The 19,727-nt window shown below is 35.1% G+C and overlaps 1 protein-coding gene across 2 annotated transcripts in view; it reads left to right on the forward strand.

Annotated features, from left to right (window-relative positions):
- The window catches only part of LOC111159857 (caspase activity and apoptosis inhibitor 1), a 46,325-nt gene extending 27,675 nt beyond the window's left edge, over window positions 1-18,650 (forward strand). For both annotated transcript variants that reach the window (XM_022522507.1, XM_022522508.1), the window contains one exon: window positions 17,325-18,650. In XM_022522507.1, coding sequence (XP_022378215.1) covers window positions 17,325-17,671 — 347 coding nt within the window. In that variant the 3' untranslated portion in view covers window positions 17,672-18,650. The remainder of the gene's footprint in view (window positions 1-17,324) is intronic.
- The last annotated feature ends 1,077 nt before the right edge of the window (window positions 18,651-19,727 follow it).

A 19,727-nucleotide genomic window follows, 5' to 3' on the forward strand; every position in this document is an offset into this window, starting at 1 on the left:
CAAATATTTCTGATGGTTTCAAGAATTCCATTGTTTTTCAGAAGTCCTGTTGTGTTAGCCTCTTAAATAGACCAAAAAAATTTACATCTTTATATTCTGACTGCTACTGAGCACCCAGCAAAGACATAAAGTCAGAGTCATAGTTTCATTTACATTTACTTGACATATATAAATAAATGCTAAGCACACATCATCTTCATGTAACTCTTATGCCTCATGAGTAATTGCACAACTCTGCTGTTCTATCTGAATGTTTCCATTCTTTGCATCTATTGAGGAGGCATTGTGGAGAGTGTGCTATTAGATCATCTGTGGAGAGAACAATGTCATGTAATTGACATGGTTGATTCCGGTTCCTGGGGAAAAAGAATGGGGACCTCATTGTACAAATTAGCCAGTGCTGCGTTCTAAGGGAAGATGTTTTTCTGCTCTCATGTTCAGGTACTTGGAGCTCTTTAGAACTCGCTTCCCAGTGTCAAAAGCCTATTTTGGTGTGATTTTAAATGGTAACTTCACTCATTTAAAAAACCAGCCATGGAGGCAAAGAGGGGGAGAGAAAAAGAACTCAGGAGTAGCCAGATACCACAAAGCTCAAGTCTTTATGCTCGGGAGCCAATATAGAACACTCTTAGGTTCTTATGTAGGCAATCAGAAACATCAAGAACACACTGTCATCAGTACGTGACAGCAGGTAGAGGTGAAGAAACTTAAGATTAGAGCACAGCAGTACCATCATGCAGTACAGTTCATGTGCATGTTTTGAATGGTTAAATTAAGTTGCACTCTTTTTTTTTAAGAAAAGGGGAATAATAGGTAAAATCTTCTAGAAAAATGTCTCCAATATAGTTAAAATATAAAATGTTTTGTTGCATTATGCAATGAACGTAAGTTATCTAAAATATTCAATTATGTAGAACATCTTCTAGGTAAATATTAGTATAGCTAAAATCTGAATCAGATAGTAAGTAACTTGGTTGGAGTTTTCCCCAAGAAGCTGAGGTGCACCAAGAAATAGAAATCCTAGTGGTCTCAATAGAGATTAGTGCCTTTTTAAAAATGAACTAATGTTGTCTATTTTTAATATGCAAAACTTGCAAAATTGATTTAATATTGTCTCTGACTTTTCTTGCAAAGCTAGCTGTTCTTGCCTACTACAGTGAGCCCCATAAAAACAGAATATAATGCTCCTCGTGAATGTATTGTCGTTTTGTTTAATGGCTTGACCATTTAAGCAAATTCATGGAAGCTTACTTAGAATTAAAGTAACCCTTTGTTCAGTAGACCAAAATATAAAGCAACAGTGAATTTTTTCTTTGCTCTTAATAAAGTCAGTCTTATTATGTGACCTATTCATAATGTGTGATACACGTTATTTAAATTACATGTTCAATTTTTCAGTTTCTCAGCTTCTAAAATACTCAAATATTGAGAAATATTAACTGTGAATTAGTTAATTGAAATTTGCATTTTTTGCCTAGTTCTCATTTCATCCATATTTTTGATAGGAAATATCATTTATGAAACAAGCTGTGCTGAAGATGAGTATCAGATAGTGGGCTAACTTCTACCACACTTTAATGATGGACTAATAGCTGAAGAGCTTCCTTTGCTATGCAGACATTATTTAAATGTAAATACAATCTACTGGTTGATTGATTGGTAAAATAGGTAAAATAGGAAGTCTTCTTTTGGGATTAGTTTCCTAGCTCATTTTTAGCCAGAGGGCAGCTGTATAAGAAACATCAGTTATAGTTTTGCTCTTTATCTTCAGCACAGCTGTGTTTGTGTACATGAGCACATATACCTGTACAAGCCTGAGATCTTTGATTAATTTCCTGGAGGGTGTCAGGGCTTGTATTTTTGAAAAGGTTTAGCTAAGTTTTTAAAATAATAATTATTTTGTTTTATTTAAGATTTCTTTATTTAATAGAGAGAAAGAGCTCAAGAGAGTATGAGCAGGGGGGCGTGGAGAGAGGGGCAGAGGAGAGGAGGAGAGAGAATCTCAGGCAGACTCTATTCTGAGCCCAGAGCCTGATTTAGGGCTGGATCCCCCAACCCTGAGATCACAGCCCAAGCCGAAATCAAGTCTGTGGCTCAACCAACTGAACCACCCAGGTGCCCCTAAAATAATAAATATGTAAATTTTCTAAATTGGTCATTTGTGCTATAGTTTTAAAAAATGAAAACTGTTGTTTGTTAGAGGTATTTAATTTGTAGAAAATATTTTTAAAATATCAGATCTCTGCTAACATTAATGAGTTCTCTTTGTGTATATATCTATAAATAAATTTGCTTAAGATGTTCAGTAATATTTAAATAATGGTCTATATTTAAATTACTTCTTTAAGGTTTACAACCAGGTCTGTGTATAATTTTGCTAATTATTCTCCTTTGTAACTTAAGAATTTAGCTCTTAGTTTTGCCTTTCTTCTTGGAAGTGGTCATGAGAATTTTTTTTCAACTGTATATGAGAAGTAGCTAAGTCATATTTGGATACTTAGTTTGAAGAGGAGGTGAGGTTTTTAGCACTCACTTTAAATTATTTGAAGAGCTGTCAAGTGAAAGAGTGATTAGGCTTGTTCTATATTGCCTCTGAGAATAAAAATAAGGCCAGTAGATAGAGTTATCATTAGATGGATTTTGGTTCAATTTATTTATCTCAAATAATCAGAAACACCAGAAAATGAATGGGCTTCCTTCCTTATTGCTGAAGGGTGTTTGAACACAGGTTACATAAACCACCACTTGGTGGCTCTGTTGTAGAGCAAATTGAAGCAGTGTTTGGCTCTTTGGCCTTGATCTTGAAGTTCCTTTCTAGCCCTCAGATTACTTGTAAAGACCAGTGCCTACTGCAGTGTCTGTATTTTCTCTTTCTTTCTTTTTTTTTATTCTATTAGAAAATTATTCTTCCTTTCTATTAGAGAAGGATATGCAAACATACATAAAATAAACACCAAATTTTGCTGTGGTTAGGTTCAAATTCTGCTATTGTTGTGTTTTTAAAAAAGTAATGTAGTTGCCTCATGTAATTACATCTTGACCTTCCACTTTATGAATAGTGTAGGATGAACAGCTTTAAGAATTCACTTGTTAACAAGAGCTTCAAAAAGTTGAAAGGTAGACTTTTATAGGGGAAAAATGTTTATCAGTGGTTAACCTGTATGATGGAAGTTTATTTTCTATGGGCTTTTTTTTTTTTTTGGCCTTTTAGACTAGTGGTCGCTGAGGTATAATAATACACACTTCCAGAGAATGCAGGAAAAAGAATACCAATACATCTGAAGTAAATAAATATATATAAACTTGCATATTTGTCTCTCCATTTTAAAATTTCTGATTCCATATATCATTGTATTAGTACACACTAACTTATTGTAATATTACATATTATAAGTACAAATACATACTGGAGCAGGTACTTGAAAACATTTTCACTGATATGTTTATGTAAGTAATGAAATTGAGAAGCTACTTTTAGACTATCATAAAAATCAGTGATAATCACAGCTTATTCACCTTACTTCTAAAAATTAATTGTGATGGAAGAGATTTTTGCCAATATTTAGCAAAGGTATTAAATATAAAACTATATGAGACTGTTGGAATACTTACGGTGAAGGATAAATGGGAAACCTCAACCGATCTGTGCTCTTATTGCTGTTATTGTTACTGTTGTTCTAAGGTAATACTGCATTATGAGAAGCAAAGGTGAGTAAGTAGAAGGACTGGAATAAGATAGAATGAGGAAATGAATTGGCAGTTAAAAAGGAATTGAGTTTTGCTGAAAAGAACTTCCTAGCCATAGCTGAAGGAATACATACAAGTTTTAAGAAGTTAAAAAGATAATGAGAAAAATACCCTCATAGACTTCTGTTGCTTTGTGAAAGAAGAGAGAATGAGTATCATCAGTTAATTAAGCAACATTTGCAGGAGTTTTATGTGTACATATTGCTGTAGAAGTCTTGGGATTGGCAAGTGAACTCCGCTTCCTCATCCTTTGAAGACCTAAATCGCAGGCACAAGTGAGAGAGAGCTGTGGGGAAACTGATAAAATTGTTTCAGGGCGTTTGGAGTTGGAAACAGAGAAGCAGATGTACAGCTGATTTGTTCTCAAAGTTCGGCTCTAATTTCTTTTTTTCTAGCCCTTGATTATCTCCTTGAGTGGCTCTAACAAATAAGTATTCACAGAAGGCAGCTTCTTAACATGAGTTAACTTCTTTAAAGAATTCTTAGAAATTCATTCTGGAGAAATGATGTCCAGTTCAGCAGTTGGTGAAGTAAAAAGAGATTTGTGGTGTAACCATCAGTGTGACTAAAGAATTTACATTTCTCTTCTCATTCCTTTGAGCTTTTTCACAAGTTATTACCAGCAATGACTCCAAACAGGATCCTCCCGCCTTTTCATTTGTCTCTTTGTGTGTGTAGTAGTTGAACAAAAGGGTGAAAATTACGTTTTGTGTGGCAGATTAGCCCATACTGTTTTTTTTTTTTTTTTGAAGACTCCTCTGTTACATTTAATTGTGCAACTTTTCTGGATTAAAAAGTAAACTGGTAAAGTTTTTGGATGCATAATGCTTTGTGTGTGTTTTGTCAAGAATGACATTATGAAGAATTTGATTTAGTATATGAGGAAAATGTTGGTTTCCGTTTTTCTTTAAATTATACCCATTCTATCTTGTGATGTGTTTTATGGGATCCTAGACATAGTCTTAGGACAGCTGCTTTGGAGGTTAACATAGTCCAACCCTTTGATAGATGTTTGGATCCCCTTTGGATTCACTGTGCTTTTCATTAATTATGTTCTTGTCCAATTGATTGAATTGATAAGAAGTATCTCCTTATATAGAAGTACTCCTACAAAAGGAAAGATAGTAAACATTATGCTTGAAATCAGATTTTGTTACCAGTTTTTGAATTTTGTGCACATCCTATATCACAGTCTATTATTTATTTAGAAGTTTTGGTTGCAACATCATATGTAGTATATAGTCTTTTGGATTGATTTCTTTCCCTTTGCAGTATGCATTTAAGGTTCTCCCATGTCTTTTTTGTGGCTTGATAGTTCATTTCTTTTTATTGCTGAATAATCTTCCATTGTATAGATTTACTGCAGTTTGCTTATCCATTCACCTATTAAAGGACATCTTAGTTCCTTCCAGATTTTAGTGCTCATGAATAAAGCTGCTGTAATCATTTGTATGCAGGTTTTTGTATGGATATAAGCTTTCAACTCTGGGTAAACACCCAGTTCAGTTTTGTAAGAAATTGCCAAGCTGTCCTTGAAAAAGCTGTACCATTTTACATCCTGCCATCAGTGAATGAGAATTTCTGACGTTCCATATCCTTGCTAGCAGTTGGTGCTATCAGTGACTTGAATTTTGACTATTCTAATAGATGTGTGAGTGGCATTGTATTGTTTTACTTTGCAGTGCCCTGATGACCTGGGATGCTGAGCATCTTCTCAGGGGCTTCTTTGCCATCTATGTATCTTCTTTGGTGACTTTGTCTCTTCAGCTCTTTTGCCCATTTCTTACTTGGGTTGTTAACAGTTTTCTAATTTTTGAGTTTTAAGTGTTCTGTTTATATTTTGGATACCAGTCCTTTAACCAGGTGTGTTTTGTGAATATTTTCTCCCAGTTTTTTGTCTTCTCTTTTCCTTCTCTTAATAATTTTTCATTTAGGGGCGCCTGGGTGGCTCAGTGGGTTAGCCTCTACCTTCAGCTCAGGTCATGATGTCAGGGTCCTGGGATCGAGCCCCACCTCGGGCTCTCTGCTCAGCAGGGAGCCTGCTTCCTCCTCTCTCTCTCTCTCTCTCTCTCTCTCTCTCTCTGACTGTCTCTCTGCCTACTTGTGATCTCTGTCTATCAAATAAATAAATAAAATCTTAAAAAAAATAATTTTTCATTTAATACATACTTTTTAGCTTCGTGTCTCCTATGTATTTTATTTATTCAGGTGGGCTTAAAGGACCTACAAGAAGAAGATAAATTCAGTGTGAACCACCATTTTCATCCGTGATGCTTCAGTGGTCATTCTGATTCTGTTAAGATCTAGGAGGCACTATAGAATATTTCAATGTATAGATTTTTTTTTTCCTTTTTGAAATATACCTGGATTTGGATTTTGGTTTTGCCACTTCAGTTGTGTGACCTATGGGGCAAGTTGCTTAAATTCTGTTCCTCAGTTTCATCATTTGTAAAATGGGAATAATAAATCTGAGTGCCACTTAAGAAATTAAAGTCTTATTCAGTGAAAAAAAAAACAAAACAAAACAAATATGAGTGCCTATTCCAGTATGCTGTCATAAGGATTAAATAAGTTAACACATGTAAAGTGCTTTAGAGAAGTGAACAGTACACGGTAGATGCACAGTAAATATCAGCTCTTGTTATAATTACTTCTGCCGTGATTATTGTTGCCATTAGAATTTTCTGTTTCATCCCCTCAGTATCATTCTTGCTGTCTCTAATTGGTAAAAGGATCTCTATATTGAATCATAGGCGGCTGTTATGTAACTTCTGCTCATTTGTCCTTGTGTGTCCTTTGGATTATGGAAAATGAATTTAATATTTTTCTAAATGATGTTTGTTCAGATTTTGAAGCTGATCCCTTCTTCCAACAAGTGAATTGTAGTTTTGTGCTAGGCACCAGAAAGATAAATAAAATATGGCCTGGCTTGGAAAGAACTTCTCTAGTAAAGGAAAATAGATGTGTAAATTAATTTTTCCTACCTACTTGTGTCTGGCCTTAAATTATATAGTCCCTGTTTCTCCTCTTAAAATGGGAGAACTCTTTGTGTTGCTGAGACAGCCCCTCTATGTGTATAGTGAACACATTGGCTTTCGGAGCCTGCAGGTGTTTTTTTCTTGGTCTGTAATTATTCCCCCCCCACCAGTGAACTATTGCCAACAGCTGTTTCACTGGTATTGCCGAATTCCTCCTTCCCTGACACTTTCTTCTCAGTCTCCTTTGTGTCATACTCTACCTGATTTCTAAAGGGTAAGTTCCCCACCCACCACCTTTCTTTGGACTTTTAGTCTTTAAAAAAATTTTTTTTTATTTTTAAAAGATTGTTGTTTATTTGAGACAGAGAGTAAGCATGAGTTGGGGAAGGGCAGAGGGACAAGCATACTTCCCGCCGAGTGTGGAGCCTGATGTGAGGCTCCATTCCAGGACCCTGAGATCATGACCAGAGCCAAAGACAGATGCTTAACCGACTGAGCCACCCAGGTGTCCCTGGACTTTCTTTTCTGCATCTTATGTAATTCCAAGACTGGCAACTACAAATTTATTTTAACCAGTTCAGAGCTGCTTTCCAACCCTTTATATCTAGCTTGCTTATTAGATGTTCAGTAAGCATCTTAAAGTTACTGTGTTCCAGAGTAAATTCTAGATTGTTCCTTGATACCTTGGCAACAAAGAAGGGAACAATAATACTCCCCCTACAACCTTTGCTGCTCCTACAGTCTTTTCCATATCTGTAAATAGCAGTTACATTCTTCTGAGTGTCCAGGCCAAGAATCTGGGAATCATTCTTGACTGCTGTCTTTCATCTCTGTCAACAAATTGTCGGCTCTACTTTTACAATATTCAGAATCCAACCACTTCTCACCTCTTCTTAGCCATATTATTCTGATACCGATTCTCACAACATGCTGATCCCTCTATTTCTACCCATGTTCCCCTGTAGTTTCTTCCATATAGCAGTCTGAATGACCGTAAAAATTAAAATGAAAAATGGTCATGTCATTATTCTCATCAGAGCCTTCCCATAGCTTCCCATCTCAAAACAGAATGTGAAGTCCTTCCTTCCTGTGGCCAGTACAAGCCGTAAGTGATAATCTTCTGTCACTTTCCCCTTTGGTCTTCTCTTCCTTCCTTCTCACTTCCTCTGGCACTACAAACACTGTTTCCAGGGACTTTGCTTTTGCTATTCTTTCTGCCTGTATGCTCTCCCCCGCTATTCTTTCTGCCTGTATGCTCTCCCCCGCAAGATAACCATGAGTCTTACGTGTATCATTTAGATCCTGATCAGATGTTACCTTCTCTGTCTAAACTAATTAAAACTACTTTTTTTCACAGCTCATTAACCCCTTAAGAAACCTAGAATTTTACTGAGCATCGATGTCAGTACTGCATCTCAGCACTGTCCTGTAATTTTGTAGAAGTTACCTTTTTGTGAACATAGAACTATGATGCTCTGTCATGTGTCTAGTTCACAGCGTATCTTAAAATATAAATGTGAATCTGTCATGTGCGACTATAAGTTTTAGTGCCTGTCATGCAGTTTGTCCAAATCTGAAAATTAAACTCACATCAGTGATGGACTCTTACTTAAGTCAGCTACTTGTTCTTTAAGATCAAACGTCTCCAAGTTAATGAAGTCTTCCCTAACCTACTTGTGCTCACCTCACCTCGTCTCTGTTACTAAATATCACCTAGTTCCTACCACTGTTGCCTGTTTAATTACTTACCTGACCCATTGTAAAGACTGGCAAGAGGTCCCTGTTCTTTTTCTCATAGAATGGTTATGGTTTCAGAAGCAATAATTCTGGATACTATCCTTTTATATATTCTCACGTGTGTGTTCTATGCTGTTAGGCTCACATACTTCTGTATTGAGTTTATTTCTAGCACCTGTCATTCCATTCTGTCCCTTACACTTGGAATTTCTTCTTCTGTCAACATCACCTAATGAATTCTAAGACCTACTTCATATCCCACGCCTATGAAAATCTCCTTGACTTTTCCCTATTGCCTTTTATACTCTGAAATTCTGGCATACTTTATATTTGCACAGTTTAGTACTTTATCATGTCCATATTTTAAGCAAACATAAGTACTATAAAGGCAAAAATCTACGCCTTCATCATGCTGCATATATTTAGTTTACCCTACTTGTAGCATTTTGTAAGGTCTGTCTCTTCTGTGACCTTTATAGCACAATTGTGGCATAGATAATGGATACTAAGTGAATATTTATTGATTCTTGGATAATCTCTGAATTTGTCATTCACAGAAGTTAGGTTTACAGGCTCTTTGGATGCTCAGTTATCCAGAAGGTCAGTGTCTGGTTGGTAGACTACTAGATAGTTCTTCTTTATTAAATTGTTTGCATTTTCTTTTTTATGTCAGTAACAGTTTCATGATTAATTTTTGAATATGGTGGTTAATGCGATACACTTAAATTTAAGTCAGTAGTTTAAAACACTGCATGAAAGAATAACCAAGTTCTGTCAGTTTTGCTGAGAAGAAGGTTAAAGTCCTCTATAAAAATTACTTTTATGTATTTAAAAAAAGCAGCTCTTTTTCAGAAAATAAAGTTTTGGTTTCTTGAAAAGGCTAGAACTCACTAAAACATACAAGTTGACTTTCTACAGTTAGAATACTATAGAATTTGTGTTCCTTATAACTTAAAATTTAGTAAAACCAAAGTTTTTTGTTGTCTCAGAAAAGAAATCCCTGGAGGCATAGCATTGCTGTCCAGTGAGCTATGGACTTTGTTACTAATGAGATTCTAGCAGGTTGATAACCCTGGAAGCCTTAGAGAGTTGAAATTCTAGAAGGAAGGACCTAGGACCTAGAGTGAAATGTGCTGTTCTAAATGGCATAACCACGAATGTGATCAACTTAAAATGAGATGAGAAAAACTAAAAGTGAAAACAAAGCAAAATAGTATAAACCCTTTTGGTAACCAGCTCTATTCCTAATAAGAGTATTGGATTTTGGATTTTCTTGTGTTCTTCTCTAGGATATATATATATTTTTTTTTAGATAATGTGAAAAATGTTATTTTAGGTTTCTGAATAGTGATCAGCTCTTAAAAAAACGTTTTATTTTGGAAACTTTCAAACAAAAATAAGAAAAATATAGCATTAACTCCCATGTACTCCTTTCCATCTTCAGTTATTTACCTGTGACTAATTTTTTATCCATACCACTACCTGCTTCATATTACTAGATTGCTTTAAAGCAAAGTCTGAACATCTTTTCAGTTCATCTGTAAATATTTCAGTATGTTTGAATCTCAAAAATTAGAGATCTCTTTTTAAGGATGATCATAATGCCTTAAAAAGCGAACATTGCTTAATATCAGTTATTCAGAAACTGTTCAGATATAACATACTACTCATTGGTTAGTATTGCGATATTAAGATTGATGGATTGGTACACATATTGTCACCCTACCACCTAATGGTTTTAGTAGCTATTAATTACTGTTGACATCGATTATTTCATTAAGGGTTACAGAACAGTGGTATTTTTAATCCTTAGATATCCAGTGTTCAAATTTCTCTGGTTGTCTTTATATATGTTATATATATAATTTTTTTTTAATGGAGAGAGGGGGATGGGTAGGGGGCTGAGGGATAGGGGGAGAGTATCCCAAGCAGGCTTGACGCCCACCATGTAGCCTGACTTGGGTCTCAATCGATCTTAGGACCCTGAGATCGTGACCTGAGCTGATAATCAAGAGTCGGATGCTTAACTAACTGAGCCATCCAGGCACCCCTGTCTTAGAATATTTTTAAAACTATATTTGTATGAATGGAGATCCAGATTAAGTTCCCTACGTTACAATTGGTTAATGCTAAGTTTCTTTTTCATCTGTATGCTTGTCCTTCCCATCCCACCTTCCTTTACCTCCCTCTCTTTGCAGTTTATTTCTTGAAGAAACTGGGTTGTCAGATTTTCTCAGTTTGAATTTTGCTGTTTGCATCTCATTGTTTTATTTAATATTTTTCTGTAAATTGGTAGTTAGGTATAGAGGCTTAATCAGGTTCATGTTCAATTTTTTGACAATATTTTAGAACCAATGTTGTGTCCTTGAGGCACATAATACACCATTACTTCTCTTTTTGTGCTCATGTTCCTAGCCATTGTGATATCTTGTCCACAGTGGCTGATAGGAATTCTCTTTATTTCTTGAGGCTTGTGTTTTTAGTAATCTAGTTTTTTTCCTCTGGGAATTTTTAGTAATTTTTTTTACCCCAGAGTTCTGATTTTTTACAGGATGTGTCTCAGGTATGATACACTGCAGTTGGCAAGCCTTTTCAATGTGAAGATCTTCACCTCAGATCACTTTTTCCTCATATTTCTTTATTTTCCCTCTCTACTGTCTCTTTTTGTTGCTGTTGTTTTCTGACTTACTCTATCACTTTATTCAATTCTCTGCTCAGATGTTACCATATCAAATCACAAATCACATTGATAATCAGTCTTCGTGAAAGCATCCTGCTACTGTCTTTTTATCCTGGCTTTATTTTTCTTTATAATACCTGATATGTATTTATATTCCCCTATGACTTAAATATAATGCAGGGACTTTTTTAATTCACTGCTGTTTCCTTAATGTTTAAAACAGTGTCTTCTACATGGTAGGTGTTCAGTAATTGCTGAGTTAATTATATTAGGTTGTTGGACTCAGGTAATTCATCTTGATCTCTTAACTTTTATAGCCTATTTTAAATATACTTTTATTTCTTCTCTACATTTAGAGTGTTTCTTTTCTTCCACTATCTTCCAGCAACCACTGAATGTTTGCTGTTGATAACTGTATTTTTAAATTCTAACGTTTCTTGTTCTCTGGTCTTCTTTCACTACACCATGTACTTACTTAATAGTTGCAGGGTCCCCTTCGTTCTCTCTCAGGATACTAAGTAGACTCCTCCACCCTTCCTTCTCCCCCATTTAGATTATCTTCTGATCCCTAAATTTTCTTTATTCTTCCTTTGTTCATCTTGGTTCCTTATTTATTGTAGCTGGGTTTTTCTGGAAGCTAGTTTGGGTTTCATCAGTAGCTACTTAGATATATTTCTCTAGGAGAGCTCTTTGATTTAAATGGATGAGGTGGGCCTCCCAGTAGAGTGCTTGGTCCTGTGGCACAGAGGGGAAGGGTAAATAGGAAGTGTTTAGTTGGCCCAATTATTCTGAATGGATTTAATTTAATTATCTTTCTGTATGTTTCATAGCCAGCTCTTCCTTGCTTCCAAAACTCTCTTAGAAAGAATTCTACTTATTGTTGTGTCTTTGGCTGTGGTTTGGCTTTGCTTTTATTTTTCTATCAATTTCATCCTGCTTGCTTACATTTTGTAAAAATCTGGAAAAATGTCTTTTTTAGATGATACCTTTTTTTGCTTTCATTTTTTCTTTTTAAACTTTTTACCGGGCTATTTTCTTGGAAATGGTTGAAGAAATACATATGTTTTTAGAGCAAAATTGGAAAACTCATTTTCTTCCTCTTCCTCTACAACTTTAACTTCCCTCTCTGGAAGTAACCACAATTAATAATTTACTTATATTTTTAACACAAATATGATTATCACTCATTAGCTTATTACTTTGTTGACTTAATCATGTCTTGATCATTTTTCCACCTTACGAATTTATTAAACTTTGTCCAGATGTATAAAATTCCTCTTGAGTTAAAAGTAATATTGTTTTAACCTCTAGTTCTTGATTAGAAATTAAGTTTAACATTTTTAAAAATATTTTATTTATTTATGTCAGAGAGAGAGAGAGCACAAGCAGGGGGAGCGGCAGGCAGAGCAGGCAGAGCAGGCAGAGGGAGAAACAGGCTTCCTGCTGAGCAGGGAGCCCAATGGGGGACTGGATCCTGGGACCCTGAGGTTATGACCTGAGCCGAAGGCGTACACTTAACTGACTGAGCCACCCAGGTGTCCCAAGTTGAGCATTTTTAAATGTATTTTTCGATGCTTTATATTTCATATTTTGTGAAATGCTTGACTTGTTTTTACCCTTTGCCCATGTTTTTAGTTATTTCTTAATGATACCTAGACATTGTATGTATTCTTATATTTGCCATGAAAATATGTATTTCATTAATATTTGCTTGTAGAGTACCTCTGTCTTATTTTATTTATGGTATTTTATTTTTTTCCTCAGGAATCTTACTATTTATTTAGCTAAATTTGTTGATTTTTTCTTTTTCACTTATGGATTCTCCATTTTATGTTTTACTTAGGTAGGACTGATATTCGTTTTATCTTCAGTTGCTTTACAGTTTTTATGCTGTTACTGTATTTTTAAGTGTCTGTCCTCTGTCACTTCAGTGGTTCGTGGTAGGGAAGGGAATTAGATATGTGTGCTTAATTTGCCATCTTCAGCAGGAATTCAGACAGATATTTAATTATTCCATGTTCTAGGATTTGTCTCCTGGTTTAATTTAATAATTCACTATCAAGGAGTTTCACAAGCATGCAGTCACTCATTAGATATGCTTCCATTTTATGCATTAAAACTATTCTAAATTGAATTTGTAGCAAGTAAAATATAGGCTCTCTTGAGGCTTAAATATGCTAGCATAACTTAAAAATTCTTTTATCCCTCAAAATCTTTCTGATTAGTAATCCTTGTATGTTTGTGTACTTCCAGTTGGGTTTTTTAAACTTTTATTTTAACAAAAAGCAAACCTAAGACAACACACACACACATATTTAAAGTTTTTATTTTAATTAACAAAAAGCAAACTTGGGTTGTGTGTGCCCACTCATTCATGCATGCAAAATGGCAGTGTGAAGGACAGAACATGACAGTGCTGATATTTTAAGGATTTTGAATGAAACATTTTGGGGTAAAGTTGCTTTTTTTAGAAAGAATGTACAAGTGTCACCCCTTCCATTTTGAGGATCATACTCGGTAAGAAAAAACTTTATAATTTCCTAATACTAAGGATGAGGTAAATTATCTTCAGAAGCGTAGTCGTGTGTTTGCAAATGATGCTTTAAAAAACAAGTCAGTAAGATGATGAAAATTAAGGAATAGTGGAAAGGACTTGAAGTCTGATCCTTGGTCTTCAGATAATTTGTCATGTTACATTGTACGAGTCACTTGACTTGTTTTCACAGGTGTGAAATGAAGTGCTTATGCTAAGTTATTTCAGATACAAATTGTATAAAGCTTTGGCCCATGGTGCAAGTGTGGTGGCCAGATAGAAACTGTGAATACATTCACCAGTACTGTGTTATGGAGAACTCAATCATGTAGACTTTGGATAATTTTTTTTTTTTAAGATTTTATTTTTAAGTAATCTCTACATCCAGCATGGGGCTTGAACTTGTAACTCTGAAATCAAGAGCTGTGTGCTCTACTGACTGAGCCAGACAAGCACCCCAACCTTCAGTAATTTTAAATGTAAACAGAGAATGCCAAAATTAGGGAGCACCATTTCTTCACTCATAGGATATGTATAGCTGTTTAAAATAAAAGAAATAAAGCAAAGCCCACCTTCTGCCCACTAAAAAGTTGGAAACAAACCCAAAGAATATATAGATTAAAAAAAAATTCTTATCAAGATTTACCTCTTGGGGCGCCTGGGTGGCTCAGTGGGTTAAAGCCTCTGCCTTTGACTCAGGTCATGATCTTGGTGTCCTAGGATCGAGCCCCACATCAGACTCTCTGCTCCGCAGGGAGCCTGCTTCCCCCTCTCCTGCTTGCCTCTCTGCCTACTGTGATCTCTCTTTCTGTCAAATACATAAATAAAAAATCTAAAAAAAAAAAGATTTACCTCTTGACAAGTGCTATAAACATTTTGATCCTGAATCTCTGGTGCTGGTAACTTTATAAATAAGGATTTTACTATTACAGGCTCAGGGCAGAAGAGCTCTTTAGCTGTGTGGTTGCTTCTTAAGCTTATAGGCTTAAAAAATTATCTAAATTAGGGGCGCCTGGGTGGCTATGGGTTAAAGCTGCTGCCTTCGACGCAGGTCATGATCTCAGGGTCCTGGGATCGAGCCCCGAATCGGGCTCTCTGCTCAGTGGGGAGCCTGCTTCCCCTCCTCTCTCTCTGCCTGCCTCTCTGCCTACTTGTGTTCTCTGTCTGTCAAATAAGTAAATAAAATCTTAAAAAAAAAAAATTGTCTAAATTAGGTCAGAATACATGTAGCTCAGTGGTTCTTAGCTGTTTGAAGTGTTTGGAAAAACACAAAAATAAGATGAACATAATGTATATTCCATTAAAAAATATTTATACATATACCTATATATTCCTATATTCTTTTGGTAGAAAGTATAGGCTGATGGTATATGTCAGTGATATTTAGCTAGAAGATTTGCCATGTATGTCTTAAGGATATACTAGTGTAGGTTCTCCACTTACTTAATAAAACTATCTCCAAGATTTGCTGTTACTTATTTACCCACATATATATTCAAAGCAAATTAATTTCATAATAGTACAGCTACATCAAAAATTGTGATTTAGCATATAAGGGATTCCACAGTTGTATCATTATATACTGAGCCCTGGACCCAAGATAATAAATGAGCTTCAGTTATATTGCCTGGACGTTGTAAATGTAGTCCCTTTTTCTAGAAAATCTGGTATCAAAAAGGCCGGGGTGCCTGGCTGACTCAGTTGGTAAAGTATGTGACTCTTGATCTCAGGGTTGTGAGTTTGAACCCCATGTTGGGTATAGAGATTGCTTAAAATAAAATCTTAAATAAAAAAAGATTGTTGAGTGAAAAAAATTAAGTAGAGCATGATTTACGGACATGTTGCCTATCTTTTGTTGGCTACAGCTATCATCAATAGAAAATTCTTTTAGCTTATTATCCAAGTGATGAATATATTAAATGAAAGATAAGTGGTAACCATCTCTTGGGAGAAAAGGAAAATAAAGTATTGCCATCTTATAAACTTTTTTATAGACTTAACTTACTGTAATACTAGACCTTGTACTTTAGAGATATCCTGGGACAATTTGCCCTAACTTTTACAGGAGAGAAGTTCTGGGAAGGTAAACGGATTTGCCTCAAATCACATACTTAATAGCAGAGTAAGGTTTAGAACTCAGTTATCCCAACTTTGAGGCCCCTCAGTCCCCACCCATCATTATATTTAATTCTTCTGCTCTTAATTCATTATCAGGCAGTGACTTCTAGTTCAGAAAACAAATCACTGTTTTTCAAAAATTTGTTTTAAAGTCTTTTAAACAAACTGCAGATTTTCACTCAGAATCAGTGAGTACAGATTTAGAATTTTAAGGAAGGCTGAGCATGCATTTTGAGACTATGAACAACTTAGAGCTTCATTTCTTAATTTGTTTTTGTCTCAAATTGCAGTACTTAGGTAAAGGATTATTTCTTTACACAAAAGGCTATATTCTTTGTTTTTGTAGCTGTTTGGAGATATGTGTTTCTTTGATACATAAAATATTCTTTTGCATCAAATAATTAAAATGGCAACCTTTTTTTATAAGTTCTATTTGAAGGCCCAAATATAATTTATTGATTCATTTTTCCATACTAATTTTGGAATAGGGAGTAGTTTTTCAATTATTAGGTTGTAGGAGGGAGGATCAGTCAGGGTCAGTAAATTGTTATTACAAAACTAGTGGAGTAGAATTATTTATGGCCTTCCCTATACATTGAATTATCAGAATTTTCCATCTGTCAGTAAGTTTTTTCTTGTATAAGACTAGCAAAGCTAACATTTGGGGGGGTCATGACTTTAAAAAAAACATATTAGGAATTTAAAAGAGAAATAAATTGGAGGTAGAAATGAACACCCAAAGTATAGATGACACCTAGGCTTAAGTAATGTCTAAAACCAAGGTAGTTGAGGCTTATAATCTGGATCTATATTCAAGGCTTTTTAGTATCAGTTATAGAAGTTTTATAGCAAATGCATTTTTAATAATTATAGTTTCCTAACTTTATTAATTAAAATCCTCTTGATGAAAACTTACTTTATCTTAGCAAATGGACTTAGGCATTCTCCTTTAATTTATTGATTTAGAACAAAGTGTTTGAAAAAACATATGAAAAGATTTAGGATAATTGCAATGCACATGGTGTCCAGCTTGCCAATGATATTTTTCCTTTTTTGTAGTTTATAAAAGCAAAGTATTTTAAGCTCCTCCCAGGATGGAATTTTACTTTTTCATTAATAAGCAATGTTTTACTGAGTTTCCAACATCAGTTTTCATTTTGTAATGTAGAAGCTTCCCTGTGGCATAAAGTGTTGGGACATTTGTGTGTGTGTGTGTGTGTGTGTGTGTGTGTGTGTGTGTTGGGACATTTTAATTAGGAAAAGAGATCATGGAACTCCATGCGATGGTATAAATTTTCCAGTGCTTCCATGTTCTACTAAATCAGAATGAAAAATACATTAAAATTTACCTTAAGTTATATCTACTTTCAAAGTTGAGTCAAGAGAAAAGGATGGGATAGAGATTATGGAATGTGTTTGGGACTCCATGGGGGAGGTGGGATCAAAGAAGCCTTTTAATCATAAATAGAAAGGAAATTTTGACGAGGGCATTTAGGTTACATGGTTCTTTCCCCTTTTTTGTTTGTTACAGGCAAAGGGGAAGATAGTGATGTACTCAGTATAAATGCAGATGCTTATGACAGCGACATAGAAGGCCCATGCAACGAAGAAGCTGCTGCTCCTGAGGTCCCAGAAAATACAGTCCAAAGTGAAGCTGGTCAGATAGATGACCTGGAGAAAGACATTGAGAAAAGTGTGAATGAGATTCTGGGACTAGCAGAGTCTAGCCCAAAGGAACCCAAAGCAGCCACCCTGACTGTTCCTCCACCAGAAGATGTTCAGCCTTCTGCACAGCAGCTGGAGCTGCTAGAACTTGAGATGAGGGCAAGAGCTATTAAAGCCCTCATGAAAGCTGGTGACATAAAAAAGCCAGCCTAGTTATTTGACTTGAGTCTGAGTTCTAGGTGTGTTTGAGCAAAGACACATCGTATAATTTTGTATATGACATTTATTTTGAGTCTTATGTGATATTTCTCATGTAATCCTTATTAGATAAACTCATCTTAGGCCTGACATACCTGTGGTATTTTTGGTTGTTGTTACTTTTATATATGTGTTACTGCTTTATGAATTCATGGCAAATATCATTGGATAACCTGGATACTTTGTTAGATGAGCATTTAGCTGTGTCTGCAAATTAATACCTGAAAACCCATTAGCGAAGAGTCACTGTATTTTTTCCTTCATTTTTAAGTGTTTTGGCATCACACCTAAAATCTTAAGAAAGATTGACCAAGCATGTTGCTCTTAAGGCTACCTGTATTTTGTGGTAGAATATTAAATTATTGCTTCTAGATTTGTCAACAATTTAAGAAATTTAATCATGCTTATATGCACTTTTAAAATAAGTCTGTCTTGAAGACACCTTCTGTGGGTGTGAATTTACTGGTAAAGTTGGATTAACATTTATTGTTGTAAGGCTTAGAGGTCTGATATGGCTGAGAAAAATGTTTTTTATAAAAGAAAAAAAAGGACTTAATTTAAGGTCGTTTTTAAAAATGTAGAAGTAATTGCCCAACTTTAATTCCAGCAGACAAACCATTCTAACAGGTATTTGATATTATTGGACACTTTGTTCAAGTTTTTTTCTTCAGTACAAAGGGAACATATTTTCTTTTACATTCCAAGCTATTAGGAAAAGAATATTTTATTGTACAGGCTTTTATCTCATGTTTTTGCTTGAAGGTTTGATGTGCTATAATTCCATGAATTAAAAATAATAAAGACTATCATTCTGGATCTGAAGACTTTTGATACATTTCCAAAAGCAAAATTAATTTCGGAAAGCTTTGATAAGTCAGTGTTATAATTAATCTAATTTTGTATAGTTTTTGTAAATAAATTAACATCCTACACAATAACAGATGTTTTTTGCCCCATCACTAATTGTAGTAGTTTGATACCAAAATAAATTTAGGTAAAGACTCTTAAAATAATTTTTTTTCTAAAATATAAATCTAAAACCACTGTTTTTATACTTACTAACAAATATACTATATTTGTAAACCATGCTCTACTAATATTGTATGAGGATTTTCCTCATACATAAAACTTGCTGGGATTGAGTTTTATTAGCTGGCTTAATTATATGTAAATTTTAGAGAGTTTCTTGTGGAAATAGAGTGCTTATGAAACCTTAGAACTGCAGAGTTACAGATTTTATTTTTTTGTTGTTTCTGAACATGCCTTTAAATAATCCTGTTTTCACCCCCGCCCCCGGGATCTTTCTAATGTAGCACAGGCCAGTATCATCATCATTTGAAGTATTTCTCTTATGCTGGTAAATGCGCATATGTCTGAATAGTGAGTTCTGCTTCAAGATGAAAAAGCATTGGTTATGGCAAAGGAATTTTAAAATAGCAAAGTAGTACATAACAAACTATTGCTGCTTACTAATTATAAAATGCAGTAGCGGACGTTTGTGTGATTAAACATACAGCAGTAGACAGGGTCTGAGTGCTTTGTAGCTGCCTGGTTACCACCTTCAGGAAGCATTGTGTGTATGCTCTGTTCACTGTGCAGAATGGTCTAGAGGATGTTTGGCTAGAGTGGTACCTGTGAGGTAGAATGAGCTGAATGAAGGAAGCCACTTAGCTTCCTACCTTGGAAAATCAGCTCTTCTTTCTACTCCTTTTTTTTTTTTTTAAAGATTTTATTTATTTATTTGACAGACAGAGATCACAAGTAGGCAGAGAGAAAGGAGGAAGTAGTCTCCCTGCAGAGCAGAGAGCCCAACGCGGGGCTCGATCCCAGGACTCTGGGATCATGACCTGAGCCTAAGGCAGAGGCCTTAACCCACTGAGCCACCCAGGCGCCCCCCCCCCTTTTTTTTTAATGTTGAAAGACACAAGAGCTTTTTGAAAAATGAATTACTTTGGGGAATAGGAATATGTTTGTTTTAGGAAAGCCTAAGTAATGGGAGAATACCATATAT

This window comes from Enhydra lutris, unplaced genomic scaffold, assembly GCF_002288905.1.
Source record: "Enhydra lutris kenyoni isolate GAN:26980312 unplaced genomic scaffold, ASM228890v2 scaffoldscaffold70, whole genome shotgun sequence".
In the NCBI taxonomy this organism is placed as follows: domain Eukaryota; kingdom Metazoa; phylum Chordata; class Mammalia; order Carnivora; family Mustelidae; genus Enhydra; species Enhydra lutris.